Source organism: Mesocricetus auratus, unplaced genomic scaffold (assembly GCF_017639785.1).
Source record: "Mesocricetus auratus isolate SY011 unplaced genomic scaffold, BCM_Maur_2.0 Super-Scaffold_100676, whole genome shotgun sequence".
Taxonomy (NCBI): domain Eukaryota; kingdom Metazoa; phylum Chordata; class Mammalia; order Rodentia; family Cricetidae; genus Mesocricetus; species Mesocricetus auratus.
Window position 1 is genome coordinate 111,494,293 of NW_024429266.1, and position 13,444 is coordinate 111,507,736.

The window sequence follows — 13,444 nt, forward strand, 5'->3', positions numbered from 1 at the left end:
TTGGGGCATCCATCTTTGGCCTGTGGGCCTAGAGTATCTGACAGGCTTTTCTGTGAGGCACGAATTTGGAAGGACTGTCCTGCCTTATCTTGTCAGCCACCTTTTGTGTCCTGCTTGTGCAATTTAGACAACCTATTGTCAGCAGTCCAGGCAAGGGTTGTTTCTCGCCAAGTGGCTAAGTTTACCACAATGAAAGCAAACTCCAATGTGGAGGTTTTTCAATGCCCATCAGGAGCAGAAGTGTTTCACGTGGAAAGCCTTATGTTATTAAAACATCTTAAATGACATATTCTGTAGGTCTCTGAAATGTTTGAAGACCATCTATCTAAAATATGTTATCTGTTTGATCTTGAATATACCCGGGGCTGGAGAGACGGCTCAGAGGTTAAGAGCACTGTCTAGTCTTCTAGAGGTCCTGAGTTCAATTCCCAGCAACCACATGGTGACTGACAGCCATCTATAATGAGATCTCATACCCTCTTCTGGCATGTATGCCAGAACACTGCATGCATAATAAATAAATCTTTAAAAAAAATAAAACATATCCAGCATGGATGGCTACAGATTTGATTGATAACTGATTACTACTAAAACCTGCATTTCTTTAGGAGGGGTGGGGCGCAGGGTTTCTTTCTCTGTTTAACAGTCCTGGCCTGTAGACCAGGCTGGCCTTGAACTCACCGAGATCCTCCTGCCTCTGCCAAGTGCTGGGATTAAAGGTGTGTGCTACCCCTTGAGGCTGGACTATTTTAACCAACTTCTTGAAGTTGTCTGAGCAGTTTGTAGTCCAACACTGATTTTTGGGTGATATTTGATGTTATCACAATGTAGGTGGATTCGTTATTACAGGGCCTTAAAAATTTTGAGGTAATAGTCATACCTTAAAAGTTTTGAAGAGCCAAAGTAAAACCAAAGGATTATGAGATTGGTGGCAATAGAATAGTCCTTTTTTTTTGTTTTGTTTTTTGTTTTATTTTGCTTTTTGAGATAGGGTATCTTTGGGTAACAGTCCTAACTGTCCTGGAACTTTGTAGACCAGACTGGCCTTGAACTCAGAGATCTGCCTGTCCCAAGTGTTAGGATTAAAGCCAGGCACCACCACCCGACCTCCTTTTTGTTTTTTGTTTTGTTTGTTTTTTCTGTCCCATACCAGTTTCAATATGAGACAGATTTTGGATTTTTCTTTAATAAGCTTGCTTGTGTTTAGATTAGAGACAGAGATCCACACTTCACTCTAAAGCCAGCTTTAGGTTTTAATTGTATTGGAGTCACAACAGGACCATTTGTTTTATATGTCTATAGAGTCTATAGAAAACAGCAAAAATAAGCATTGGGTAAGACTTATGAAATTCCACCCTGTTGGAGGTGTGCTGTACCATTAGGCCAGTTTGCTTTTGGCAAGTTATGTCTTTGTTAAAGGAAAAAAAATTTGTTTAGGCAACAGAAAAAGCCAGACCCCCCCCCCCCCCCAAGGCTAGCCTCAAACACATAGAGATCTGTATCCCTGGTGCTGGGATTAAAGGTCTGCACCACCACCGTTTATTTGAGACAGGGTTTCTCTGTGTAACAGCCCTGCCTGACTGGCCTGGAACTCTCTTTGTAGACCAGGCTGGCCTTGAACTCACAGAAATCCACATGTCTCTGCCTCCAGAGTGCTGGGTTCAAAGGCATGTACCACCATGCCTCATTGTCACATGACAGGCAAAGGCATTTGTTAACTTTCTTTTTTTAAAGATTTATTATGTATATACTGTTCTGCCTGAATATATGCCTGCAGCTCAGAAGAGTGTGCCAGATCTCATTACAGGAGGTTTCCAGCCATGTGGTCGCTGGGAATTGATCTCAAGACTTCTGTCAGAGTAACCTGCTGAGCCATCTCTCTGGCATTTATCTTAGCCTTATAAGTTGGTTTAGATTGAATGGCCTCACTGTTTGACAAACTATTGTCTCCTAGTCAAGAGGTCTCTCTTGTTAAAATCTAATCTTTATCAATCTTGATGGTATCCATATCTTTTGCCCTGTGGAATCTTCCCCAGTGTAACACATATCCTGGTTTCTATTCTGAGGTTAACACATCTTCAAAATATACAGGCTGATTTAATTTAGCAGGCTTTTCTACTAACCAATGTCTCTCTCATTAGCATTTAAAAATGCTAATGGTATACCTGTTATGCTTTATTTTGTAATATGCAAAAAACCACTTTACTAGAGACATGCTGGACCATTGTCAGTCTGAATTTGTACAGATATTCCCTTAATGGCCATAGCTTCTAATAAATGTGCAATTACAGAATCAGTCTTTTCATAATTTAAAGTAGTTGCTCATTGAAATCCTGAATATGTATCTGTATGGTGCACACACTTCCCAAACTCTGTAAAGTGAAACATGCCTAATTGTCAAATTTCATTTCTTTGAGTACCCTTTGAGTTACTTTGTACAGGTTGTGGAGTTTGTTTATATAAAGAACAAGTGGCACATTTCCTTTATAATTCCTTTGCTTATTGTCAAATGACAAGAAAAAATTTCTTCAAACCTAAGGTTTTTTTTAATTCAATTCTGAGACTTCTAGCACATTTTCTATCAATAGCTGATAAAAGGGCCATGTAGACATGTATCAGATATGTTATGTGTTATGTACAATGGATGTTTCAGATTACTTGTGGTAGTTGAATAAAAGTTAATTCTGAATCATCTGGAATAAGTTCAGTTTCAGTATGTGAAAGTACTCTTTATATTGAGAGTAACTACATTAATAGGTTCTGAAAAACCTAGTAATACCATGAATATAGCATACAATTTTGACTTTTGAATGGAATTGCAAGGGCTTGGAGTCACTTGTCTTTCCTGAATTATTGACATCAGTATAGAATGTAGGGACTCCAGAAACTGGTGAGGGGGGGATCCAATTAATTCTCTTTATAAACTGAAGTCTCTAGCTGTGGATTATTTGTTCTAATTTCTCCCTAGAGATTTTGCAAACTCTTTGGCATTGTTTATTTTCTGCTCATAAAGAGGAAATTTTAGCATTAGTAAAAGGCATTACAATTTCTGCTGGGTCTTTAATTTTTTACTCTCTCTGTGTGGCAATAATATCCATTCTAAAATATTATATTCTCTTTGCATAAGAATTCCTGTGGGATAATGTGTAGAAGGTAAAATAGCCAGAATACAACCAAGCTCTGGGTTCAAGTGATCCACACGTTCATCATTTAATTTCTTTTCTACCAAAGCAAATATCTCTCAGCCTTAGCTAATAGTTCTCTTGGAGTAATTACGTCCTTATCACCTTGTAAGGTTTGAAATAAATTACTTCTTGAATTTTAATATAATTGTGAGCCATAGCCAGTTAATATCTCCCAGCAATTTTTGAAAACAAATAAGAGTGCTAAGATAGTATTAATTTCACCTAATGGAGTAAGCCATTTTCTTGCCTAAGGCTAGGTGTGTGTGTGTGTGTGTGTGTGTGTGTGTGTGTGTGTGTGTGTGTGTGTGTGTGTGTGTGTGTTCTTTCTTTTCTGCATTTTTTTCCCTTACTGTTGTGTTTTTTAATCAGTCTCAGTGTGTATAGCCCTGTCTGTCTGGAGCTCACTATGTAGAATGTAGATCAGGTTGCCTCCTAGTGCTGGGATTAAGGGTGTGTATTACCATATCCAAGGACTTGATAAGTACTCAGCATACACCCATTTTGTCTTTCAAGGTATCGGAAACAGGCACTTAAATGGCATCCCGACAAAAATCCTGAAAATAAAGAAGAGGCAGAGCGGAAATTCAAACAAGTAGCTGAGGCATATGAGGTGTTATCAGATGGTAAGTAAACCTGAGCTTGTGAAGGACTCTTGAGAGGGTGAGTCAGGACAGGCATTTCCAGAAATAGCAGAATACAGACACAGGATGCTAGAGTGCCCCCCCCCCCCCAAAGGCTTTCATTTTCTTGTGGACATTGCATCTGGTACAGTTAACCACGAGTGCTGAGGTGCTATAGGCTGTGAAAAGTTTTCCTTGGGCTGGAGTGGAGAGGTTGGGTTTAAGAACTGTTGTGTCAGCTCCTGATTGTCTTGACCTATCTCCATTATTCTACTGCAGCAGCACCTTATTAATGGAATTTACTACTTGGATAAGGAAGAGATCAACATTCTGCTCCCAATTTAGTCTTTGATTAGGCACTAATTAGGTGCCTTTGTGAAAATGGGTTGTATTTTGCAATTAGGTGAAGGATTTAGCTGTCACCTAGGGGCAGCCATCAAGTTTGAGTTTGTGGTAAAGGAAAGATTTTGCATCTACAGGGCTGGGGACAGTGCCAGAGACTGGAAAAGTACTGCCCACATCCTAAGCGCTATCCTGCTGGGTGGCCTGGCATGAGTCAAGGCAGAGACTTGACTTTAAAAGGTTAGGTATTGAGTCACTGACCACAGGAAATAACAAATAGGTTACTAGAAGGAATCTGAGGTAAAACTCACTGAGCCAGATTATTGGCATATAGCCCCTTGCATTATCTATACTCTGACATGTCCCCCTTTCCCCACTTTTAAAGGCAACCCTGGAAATTTCACAAGTATTTAGACATTGATAGCTGAAATCCTACAAATGTGGCAAGGTCTTAACCTGTTGGGAATTTTGAGGTCCAGTGGCTGGAGCTTGGACCTCAGCTTGTGTCGTGTTCTTATGAGAGCTCTTTTATTCAAAATGGGGTTGTTTGTTATTTTGCTTCCCCTGTTGTAGAATGAGTTTTGGGGGCGGGGGAACAGAATGGTGTGGATGCATACAAGCAGCAGCAGGGCCTGTGGGTACCAGCACAGCTCCTGTGAGGTACCTGTGCACAGGCAGTCTCCTTAAGGAGTTTGCTTATCTGCTTTCCCCTGGAATTTTTAGGAAGTCCTCTTAACTTAAGTTTGCCAACTGGTCTTTCATTCAGGAAGAGTGGGAAGAGTTAATTAAGACTACTGCCTCTTTTCTTTGAAAGTCAGGGTCTCCCAACTCTGGACCTAGATTTAAAACTTGGAAATATCAGCTGAAATTTGATGGTTTGAAAGAGTTTGTCCATAATGATTGTTTTTCTCAAATTTAAAGCAAAAAAGCGGGACATCTATGACAAATACGGCAAAGAAGGATTAAATGGTGGAGGAGGAGGAGGTATGTCTATGAATTATTTCTTTGGAGACATAGGTCTTAACAAGTCATCTGTATTTGTTGAGTTCATATGATCTGTACCTGATACACAATATACATTAGCCTAAAAAGTGGTAAATTTGGGTAAACATGGAGAAATACTTACATTCTAAGCACTTTGGGAGGCTGAGGCAGGACGGTGCCTGTGAATTGACATCCTGCCTGGTGGGTTTCACACCCTGTATAATTATAGTCCTTGTGTGACAAGTCTTGCCTCTTTAAAGAAATAAAAAAAGTTAAATAAAAAGACCTGAACCAAAAGAGATACTGACAAGAGCTTTGAGAGCTCAGGGCCAGCCTGCTTCATTTACATAGTGAGACCTGTTGAAAAAGTCAAGTTAGGATGTTTATGCTGAGGTATTTATTGTGATAGATAATCTTAAAGTGTTATCAACAGTGAACCTATTTGGGTTTAAACAGCACACACTGCCTGTCTGATAAAAATGGTGCTGCTTCATCATGGTCCTTAGAATTCTTTTTGTGAGCTAATGTGAATATGTTGTATGTAAGAAACTTGAGCCTTTATTATAATTCGTGACAAAAAGAGTGGGCAGCAGTTTAATCACGTTTTGGAGATGTAAACAGTACTGTAGACAGATTGGGAGAGAAATAGGCCTAGAGATCTGAGCACTTATGGTCAATGATAGGCAAATGCAGTTAACATAAAGAATGCTTGTGGTTTTTAGAATCCCAGATATGTGGAATATGTTCTTTCAGACCATGAAGCACACAACGATTTATAAACGTTGCTTAGAAGTACCAGAATTCATAGGCTAAACACTTTACTGTGCTTGTATAGGTGGAAGTCATTTTGACAGTCCATTTGAGTTTGGCTTCACATTCCGGAATCCAGATGATGTCTTCAGGGAATTTTTTGGTGGAAGGGACCCATTTTCATTTGACTTCTTTGGTAAGTGACTGTGTGGTCCATCCTTATTGTCTGTCCTGATGAGGGTTTGTGGTTGTGGTGCCCTTTGCATTTAACACTGTGTTGTATGACTAACCTTTATCTTTACAGACCAGTGGAACTGTCACATATTTTCTGCCAACCTTTTCACAACTTTTGAATTTGTAACTTCAGCAATAAAAGAATGGAGTGTATTTTCCCCCTCTTAACCTAGTTTTTGCCTTCCAGGGAATCTATGGTTGGGACAGGACAGGATGTTGAAAATCTGACCTTAATGTTTTATCTTTTTTCTTGTTTGTTTGTCTTTAGAGACAGGGTTTCTCTGTGGTTTTGGAGGCTGTCCTGGAACTCACTCTTGTAGACCAAGCTGGTCTCTCAAACTCAAAGAGATCTGCCTGCCTCTGCCTCCCGCATGCTGGTATTAAATATGTGTGCCACCACTGCTCGGCACACTTTTCTTTTAAGAATTTTTATTTCTTGCGTTTGGTGCTGAGGATTTGAACCCAGGACCTTGGATATACTGACATCTTTTAGGGCTGACCTACCACCACTCCAAAAGTTAGGTATATATGTATTTGTGAGTTTGTGAAATTCACTAAGCATCATAGATGCTGTTCAGAACATATGGGTTCCGTAAACACATTGTCTTCTGTTACTGCAGTCCACTTAGAGTTGTGAAGAGAGATGCACCTAGAGCAAGGCAGCAAGAATCAGGAGTGTGAGGGTGATGTTGTTAGGGAGGTGGTGTTGAGAGATTAGATGTTGGATTGTGGAGAAATAAATTCTCCCATTTCTTGCCTTTGGTTTGATGCTGCACCCTGGATGCTTAGAGGCTTGTGCACAGGTGCCTTTCCACGTCTTTGTTGTCAGTTATGAGGGATGTCTCATATTTGAGTGTTTGACCTGGGATGTTTGGGGTTGAACATGCTGTCACTGCATCTTTTTGTCCGGGGTCACTGAGAGGGAAACAACGTTCTATGTGGCTGAAGAGACGGCAACATCACCAGCACTTCCCCATGAGGAAAAAAGACAATTGTGTCTGCCAGTAATACCAGAGGGAGACAGGTGGGAGCCTTGCATGCCATGATGTTATGGGTGTGAAGAGGAACAAGTCACCCTGGATCTGGTAGGTCTTAGACTTTGCATGGTGTGATCCTGTAGTTGATCTCAATGTGGGCCCGTGCGTGCGTGTGTGGGAGTTTCTTCCTTTTTAGTGAACATGGTTTCTGCTTTTCCCTGAGAAAAAGAATCGGACTTGCTAGCCTTTGGACAGTTCTTTCTGTGAAGGAAAGCTCCTTTTTTGGGGGTGGGGTTGTTTGTTTATTTTTTGAGACAGGGTTTCTCTGTATTTGGAGTCTGCCCTGGAACTTACTCTATAGACCAGGCTGACCTCGAATTCAGATCTGTCTGCCTCTGCCTCCTGAGTGCTAGGATTAAAGGCATGTGCCACCACTGACTGGCTTTTAAGAAAGCTTTCAGTTAGATACGTTGCGTTTTTATCAGTAGTGCAAGAATGTACTAGGCTTGCTGAGATCTGCTCAATCTTAGGTATGGCTCAGGTAGGCACTCCCTCCCTGCATTGCCGTGATGAGTATGGCAGTGATACTTCTTCAATCCATTCTTGTAGGTCTTCTAGGGGACTTCCATTTTCAGGCAGTAAGGATTTTCGCACAGGAAAAGAAGCTGCTCCATGGCTACTACGTGTATGAGGTGACCGTGCAACCTGCTGGTGGTATGTGGAGTGTAGACTGGGTCCTTCGTGCAGGGCTGGGGACCTAGCGCATGGTCAAGCAGCATCCAGAGCCCTTGTAAACCCAGTTACAGTTATAGCCAGTTAATTTTCAGTTTTAAAGTCCTATATTCTTTTTTTGAGGTGGGGGTTTGCTTTTATTAGAGTAGTAACTCAATTTATTATAAATATGGTGGATGCAGTATAATTAGTGTACTTGTTTTAGTTACTGGGAGACTGACAGGGAAAGTCCTTAAGTTTGAGGCTATTCTGGGTTTTATAGATCTAATCCCCGTCCATTTTTCTGTCTCTTAAAAAGTCATTATTAAGATTTTTGTTTTAAAACAGTCCAGGCTGTCTCTGTATTCCTGGTCAGCCTTCCAAGTGCTGGGATCACACAGTGTCCTGTTGTAAGGCATTGTTGAGCTACACACTGTGCTCAAAATTTTCAGGTCTTTTACCCTAGTTATGGGATGGGGTCCTCATATTCAGAGACCTGGAGCAGGGAGATGCTCTGGCATCCTACAGAAGCTGAAAAACTTCCCTGTTACTAGCTACTTTTTCAGGAAAACCTGTCCCATATAGGCAATTTCCACAAGGAGCTCAGCAGTGGAGGGGGATGTAAGTGGAATGTTGAAGCTCCCTGGCCTTACATTTCCCAGAATATGGATCTCACCCCCACAGGAGCCTTTCTTGAAATGTTGATTGAAACCAGGATGTGTATGAATTTGAATTAGAATGATCTCTTCATGTGTTTTACTAACTCAAAACAGCATTACTTGTGTCCTGGTTATGTAATCCTGGTAGTGTAAGACCAAAAGTACCCAGCAGTGGGCCTTTGAGTCTTAGTAATCATGGCAGGAAGTATCTCTTAGAGAACCGTGTGGGGTTAACACCACATTTTATTTTCGTTCTCATTTCCGAATGTCCAAACTGCCTTTGACATTGTTGGCAGAGGGTCTTTCCTCTCTCCCTTGACCACGTAGTGTGGTCTTCACAAAGTCTTGTGAACTCTGGGGAAGGAAGTAGTAGGAAAAGCCCGTGGTGAGGAGAACCTTGGGAGACACCTATTGGGGGAGGGTGATTGTGTGGAGGGTAAATTTTCTGAGCCATAAATTTAATGTAGTGAGTCAGTCATTTTACTCCCTAGGATTCGAGGAAGTGGCCAGTGAGGACTTGGAGCCTAGTGAAGAACTAGACCAGCCCTGTTTTGAGGAGTCAGTAGAAGACGCCCTGAGTGACGAGCACAGTGAGGTTTTGGATGTGATATCCAGTGAGGAGCTGGACCTTAGTGACGATGAGTCAAGTGAAGGCTGTAGCTGGGGCCAGGGCGGACTTCTCAGTGAGGACCTGGACCTGGTCTCCAGCGAGGAGGAAGCCAGTCTCGGGGATGCGGAGGAGCTCAGCGAGGAGTATGAGGAGCTGCTGAGCGAGGAGGAGCACAGTGGGCCGGAACCCGAGGCGCTGCTTGTTCAACAATAAACAAAAAGGAACGGGCCTGGGTCTCTGTTTTATATAAGAAGGGTTATTTTAATCTAAAGATTCTGTAGAATAAAGAGAAATTGCTTCTATCACCGCCATGTTGTATGTGGTCAGAATCCCAGAGTTGATGTGGAACCAGGGAGGGAAGAGGGCTCAGACGCCCCAGGCCAGCCCTCTTTGTAGGATGGCTGGTCTAGCAGTCCAGGTAGCACTGGGTTGCTGTAACAGAGTACTCAGTCCTAGTGGTTTAAACAGCAAACTTCCTCAGTGCTGCAGGTCCAAGGTAAAGGTATGCCAAGGGCCCCTGCTAGCTGAAGCAGATATGACACCTCTCCAGTGACTCTGCATACCATCTCCATACCCGGTTTCTCCTGTGACCACTGATGGTCCCTGGCTCATGAGTTCATTAGATCTTGATTACTTCAGGGAGCTGCTAGTTAAGAAAACAAAACAAAACAAAAAACCCAGATCTTTTGAGATTACAACTCAGCAAGACTTTTTGCAGCTGCTTAGGTTTAAATCCTAGTCTATGCAGTTTGGGAGCTGGTAATAAACTTACAAGTAGAAAATCTTGAAGCCTGTGGATATTAGAAGAGTTGGAAGTTAGAAAAAAGTAATGCAGAGATCAGAGTGGAAGGGACAAAATGGGATGGTTTAATAACTGCGTGTGGGATGATTACAGCTCCAGTTTGATCACAGATGTCATTAATTGGTTTAAGAACAAAATACTATTTCTCTCCCCAGTAGAATTTGAAAGAGAGTAGTGAATAAGAATTAAAAGTATATAGAGATGTGTTAGACCAGCTTCCTTCCAGCTAGTTACTAAAATGCAACATTTTCATTGGCTTTTAGTCTACAGCTTGCCTGTATCTTTCACTAGCTCTCTTGGTTTTTCTAAAGGAAAGTGGAATGTTGATGTTGCAGGCCACATTAAATTAGAAATCCATACTTAACCATGAGGATGGAGACTGGTGATTTCTAACTGGGATGAAGTGGGTAATTCAAGAGTGCTGAAGGTAGAGATGTGCTGTTGGAAGCCTCTGAGGCCTGTCTTCTTTGCTGCAGGGGCCTGGCACCTGGTGCCCCCCCGGTGTTGTTGTGGGTTTCACGTACTTTTTGAGATTTTTCTGTAGCATTTCTTACTTAACCCCCCACCCACCCCAACCAAGTGTGAAGTAAATATGTACCTTGTTTGGTTGTGCTTTTCTATTTTGAGACAGGGTCACTCACATAGTCCTACCTGGTCTGGAGTTTGCTGTGTAGACCAGCCTTATTAGCCTGCCTTTTGCTTCTAAGTGTTGGGATGAGCACCACACCTGGCCTAGTTCACACACCTTTATGTTGCATTCATGGCAGCAGACAATTCACAGGTGGGCATCCGTGATGTCCTTGGATAGGAGGCGTAGTTTAACCAATCCCAAGCTTCCTGGTGTGGGTTTAGGGAGCAACGGCATTTCTTGTTCTTAAGTTTACCTTGGGGAAGAGAAGCAGCAGGTTGTGTTGTATGATAGAGCAGTTAGCACTGAAAATAGAACTAAACACTGAATTGTCATATCAGAGTAGAAAGGACCCCCTCCATCTCTAAACAGAGCCATGGTACCCTAATGTGTTTCTTCTAGGGGCAAGTTCTGAGATAATCCTGTCTCCAGGGCTCCTCATGAACTACACTAATTGAACTCCAAATCACTTAGAAGTTGAAAGTGACAGAGAACTTGACATACTTGACATCTTTTACCTAGTATTTGTCTCCATCCTGGGTGCCATGTGGGTTAGTGTGGTCCCTGACTGGTTTTTGTTTCTGTTAATTCCATGCTGCTATTTTCTACTCTTGAAATGTAAAAGATATCACTTGAAAAATTGTAGTTGTAGTGAGTAAGTGCTTTAATTTTAGCTCTTAGGCAGTGGGATTAGTGTTTGCCTTGTGTGTCTCCTTAGGATGGCTGTCTGTCTTTATTTTTACTTTATGTGCATTGGTGTTCTGCTTGTATGTATGCCTGTGAGGGCGTCAGATGCCCTGGAACTGGAGTTCCAGACAGTTGTGAGCTGCTCTGTGAGTGCAGCATGAACCCAGGTCCTCTGGAAGAGCAGCCAGTGTTTCTAACCTCAGAACCACCCTGTATTTTTCTTCTGGTTTTGTTTGAAACGGGTTTCACTACGCGACCCTTGCTAGCTGAGAATTTATAGCAGTCCTTTTGCCTCCTTACCCCTAGGATTAGGGGCAACTGCTGAGCAGTCTGGGGTAAGGGAGGTCCCAGTGAAGTGCCCAGGCTGGCCTTCAAAATCCCAGCTCTCAAGTGCTGGGATTTTAGACAGGGGCTACTGTGTTGTATTGGCAATTTGTTTTTGGTTTTACGAGACAGGGTTTCTCTGTATTGTTTTGGAGGCTGTTGGTCCAGCCTGGCCTCGAACTCACAGAGACCCACCTGCCTCTGCCTCCCAAGTGCTGGGATTAAAGGCGTGCGCCACCACCGCCAGGTTGGCAATTTGGTTTTAAAGTCAATCACACAGAATTTTTAGATGTTAGGAATTCCCATGGTATAATGGATGGTGTCTCCTCCCACCCCTGTTTCTTTTTTTTTTTTTTTTAAGTTAGCTTTTTGTTTGGGTGTATACAAGAGAAGGGAATTGCAGGTATGAAATGTTTGCACTGTGAGGCAGTGGGACATTCTCCCTGCTGTGTGAGCTGTGCTGAGTGCCTGCCTGGTTTTGCTCCTGAGTTTTCACTGGCAGAAACATTAGATTTGAAGCTAGCATTTACTTCCTTGTAGGCTTTTGTTATCTTTTCTGCTCCTGTGTGTGTGTGTGTGTGTGTGTGTGCGCGCGCGCGCCCCACTTAGAGACAGGACCATACAAAGTTTCTCCTTAAAACATTTAAAAGATTTTATATGTATAGGTGTTTGCTGGTGTGTGTGGGTGCATGCCTGGTGCTTGTGGGGACCAGAAGAGGGAGTCTAATCCCTTGAGGCTGAAGTTGTGAATGGTTGTGAGCCACACCATGTGTGTGTGGAGAATTGAACTCTCTGGGTACTCTGAAGAGCAGTCAGTGCCCTAACCTACTGAACCATCTCCAGCTCCTCTTATATTAAAGTGTGTGTGGGGGGGTGGGGGGGTTGTTAGAGGTCGAGACATTGTGCAGTTTTCTCTATCCATCTTGGTAGTTCCTAGGATATGTTGGCGGGTGTTTTGTTTTTATTTTTCAAGACAGGGTCTTGCGATGTAACAGCCCCAGCTGACTTCAAACTTGTGATCTCATCAGTTCCTGGTTGCTATTAGAGGATAAGTGTATTCTAACATTGTGGGGTTTTTTGTTTTGTTTTGTTTTTGTTTTTCGAGACAGGGTTTCTCTGTGGCTTTGGAGGCTGTCCTGGAACTAGCTCTTGTAGACCAGGCTGGTCTTGAACTCACAGAGATCCGCCTGCCTCTGCCTCCCGAGTGCTGGGATTAAAGCATTGTGCGACCACTGCCCAGCCTATTCTAACCCTGTTAAGTGAAACACCATGTATTCTGGTGGCTTCATGGAATATGGAGCACACACACAGCCTAGCAAATGCTCCATCACTGAGCTACACTGCAGCCCCTAGAACAGTGATTAAGGAGAAATTGCAGGTTACAACCTTTGAGTCTAGTCTAAACTAAACAATAAACAACAGAAATCAGACCACTAAATAAAACTTTAGCCTTTGCAAAATACAGACATAGTTGGGGTGGGGCATAAGATGGCTTAGCGAGTAGAAGCACTTGTGTGCTTGAGCACATGCACGACCAGTGGTAAAGGTGGAAGGAGAGAAGGGACTCGTGTCGTTTGTAACCTCCATATGCGTGCTGTGTTAGTATCCCCGCTCCTGATTGCGTACACAGACATACTTCTTTCTAATGATCTCAGAAAGACAGAGGCTGGGCTAGCTGTGAAGGATTTGTTTTTCTTTCGGATGATGTGGATTGACCCCAGTTCGTGAATTATCACATAGTGTGTTTTTGATGCTTTTAATTGTGAAGACAAATCGGTATCAGAGCCTTAGGCTGGCAATAACTGGGCTTTGTTGCCAAGGATGAACCTGAACATCTGGTCCTCCTGCCTCTTCCAAGGGCTGGGTTCAGAGTCTTACTAGGTCTTACCATGTAGTTCTGACTAGCCTGGAACTCCCTGCCTCTGCCTCCC

At 42.6% G+C, this 13,444-nt stretch overlaps 1 protein-coding gene across 5 annotated transcripts in view; it reads left to right on the top strand.

The window, feature by feature from the left end:
* The window catches only part of Dnajb6 (DnaJ heat shock protein family (Hsp40) member B6), a 55,023-nt gene that overhangs the window by 20,089 nt on the left and 21,490 nt on the right, over positions 1-13,444 (top strand). For 4 of the 5 annotated variants that reach the window (XM_040739362.1, XM_040739360.1, XM_040739361.1 and 1 more), the window contains exons 3-5: positions 3,699-3,808; positions 5,069-5,131; positions 5,967-6,077. In XM_040739362.1, the coding sequence (XP_040595296.1) occupies positions 3,699-3,808; positions 5,069-5,131; positions 5,967-6,077 (284 nt within the window). Of the gene's footprint in view, positions 1-3,698; positions 3,809-5,068; positions 5,132-5,966; positions 6,078-7,701; positions 7,807-8,953; positions 9,375-13,444 lie in introns of those variants that run through there. The other variant, XM_040739363.1, reaches the window with a different exon arrangement.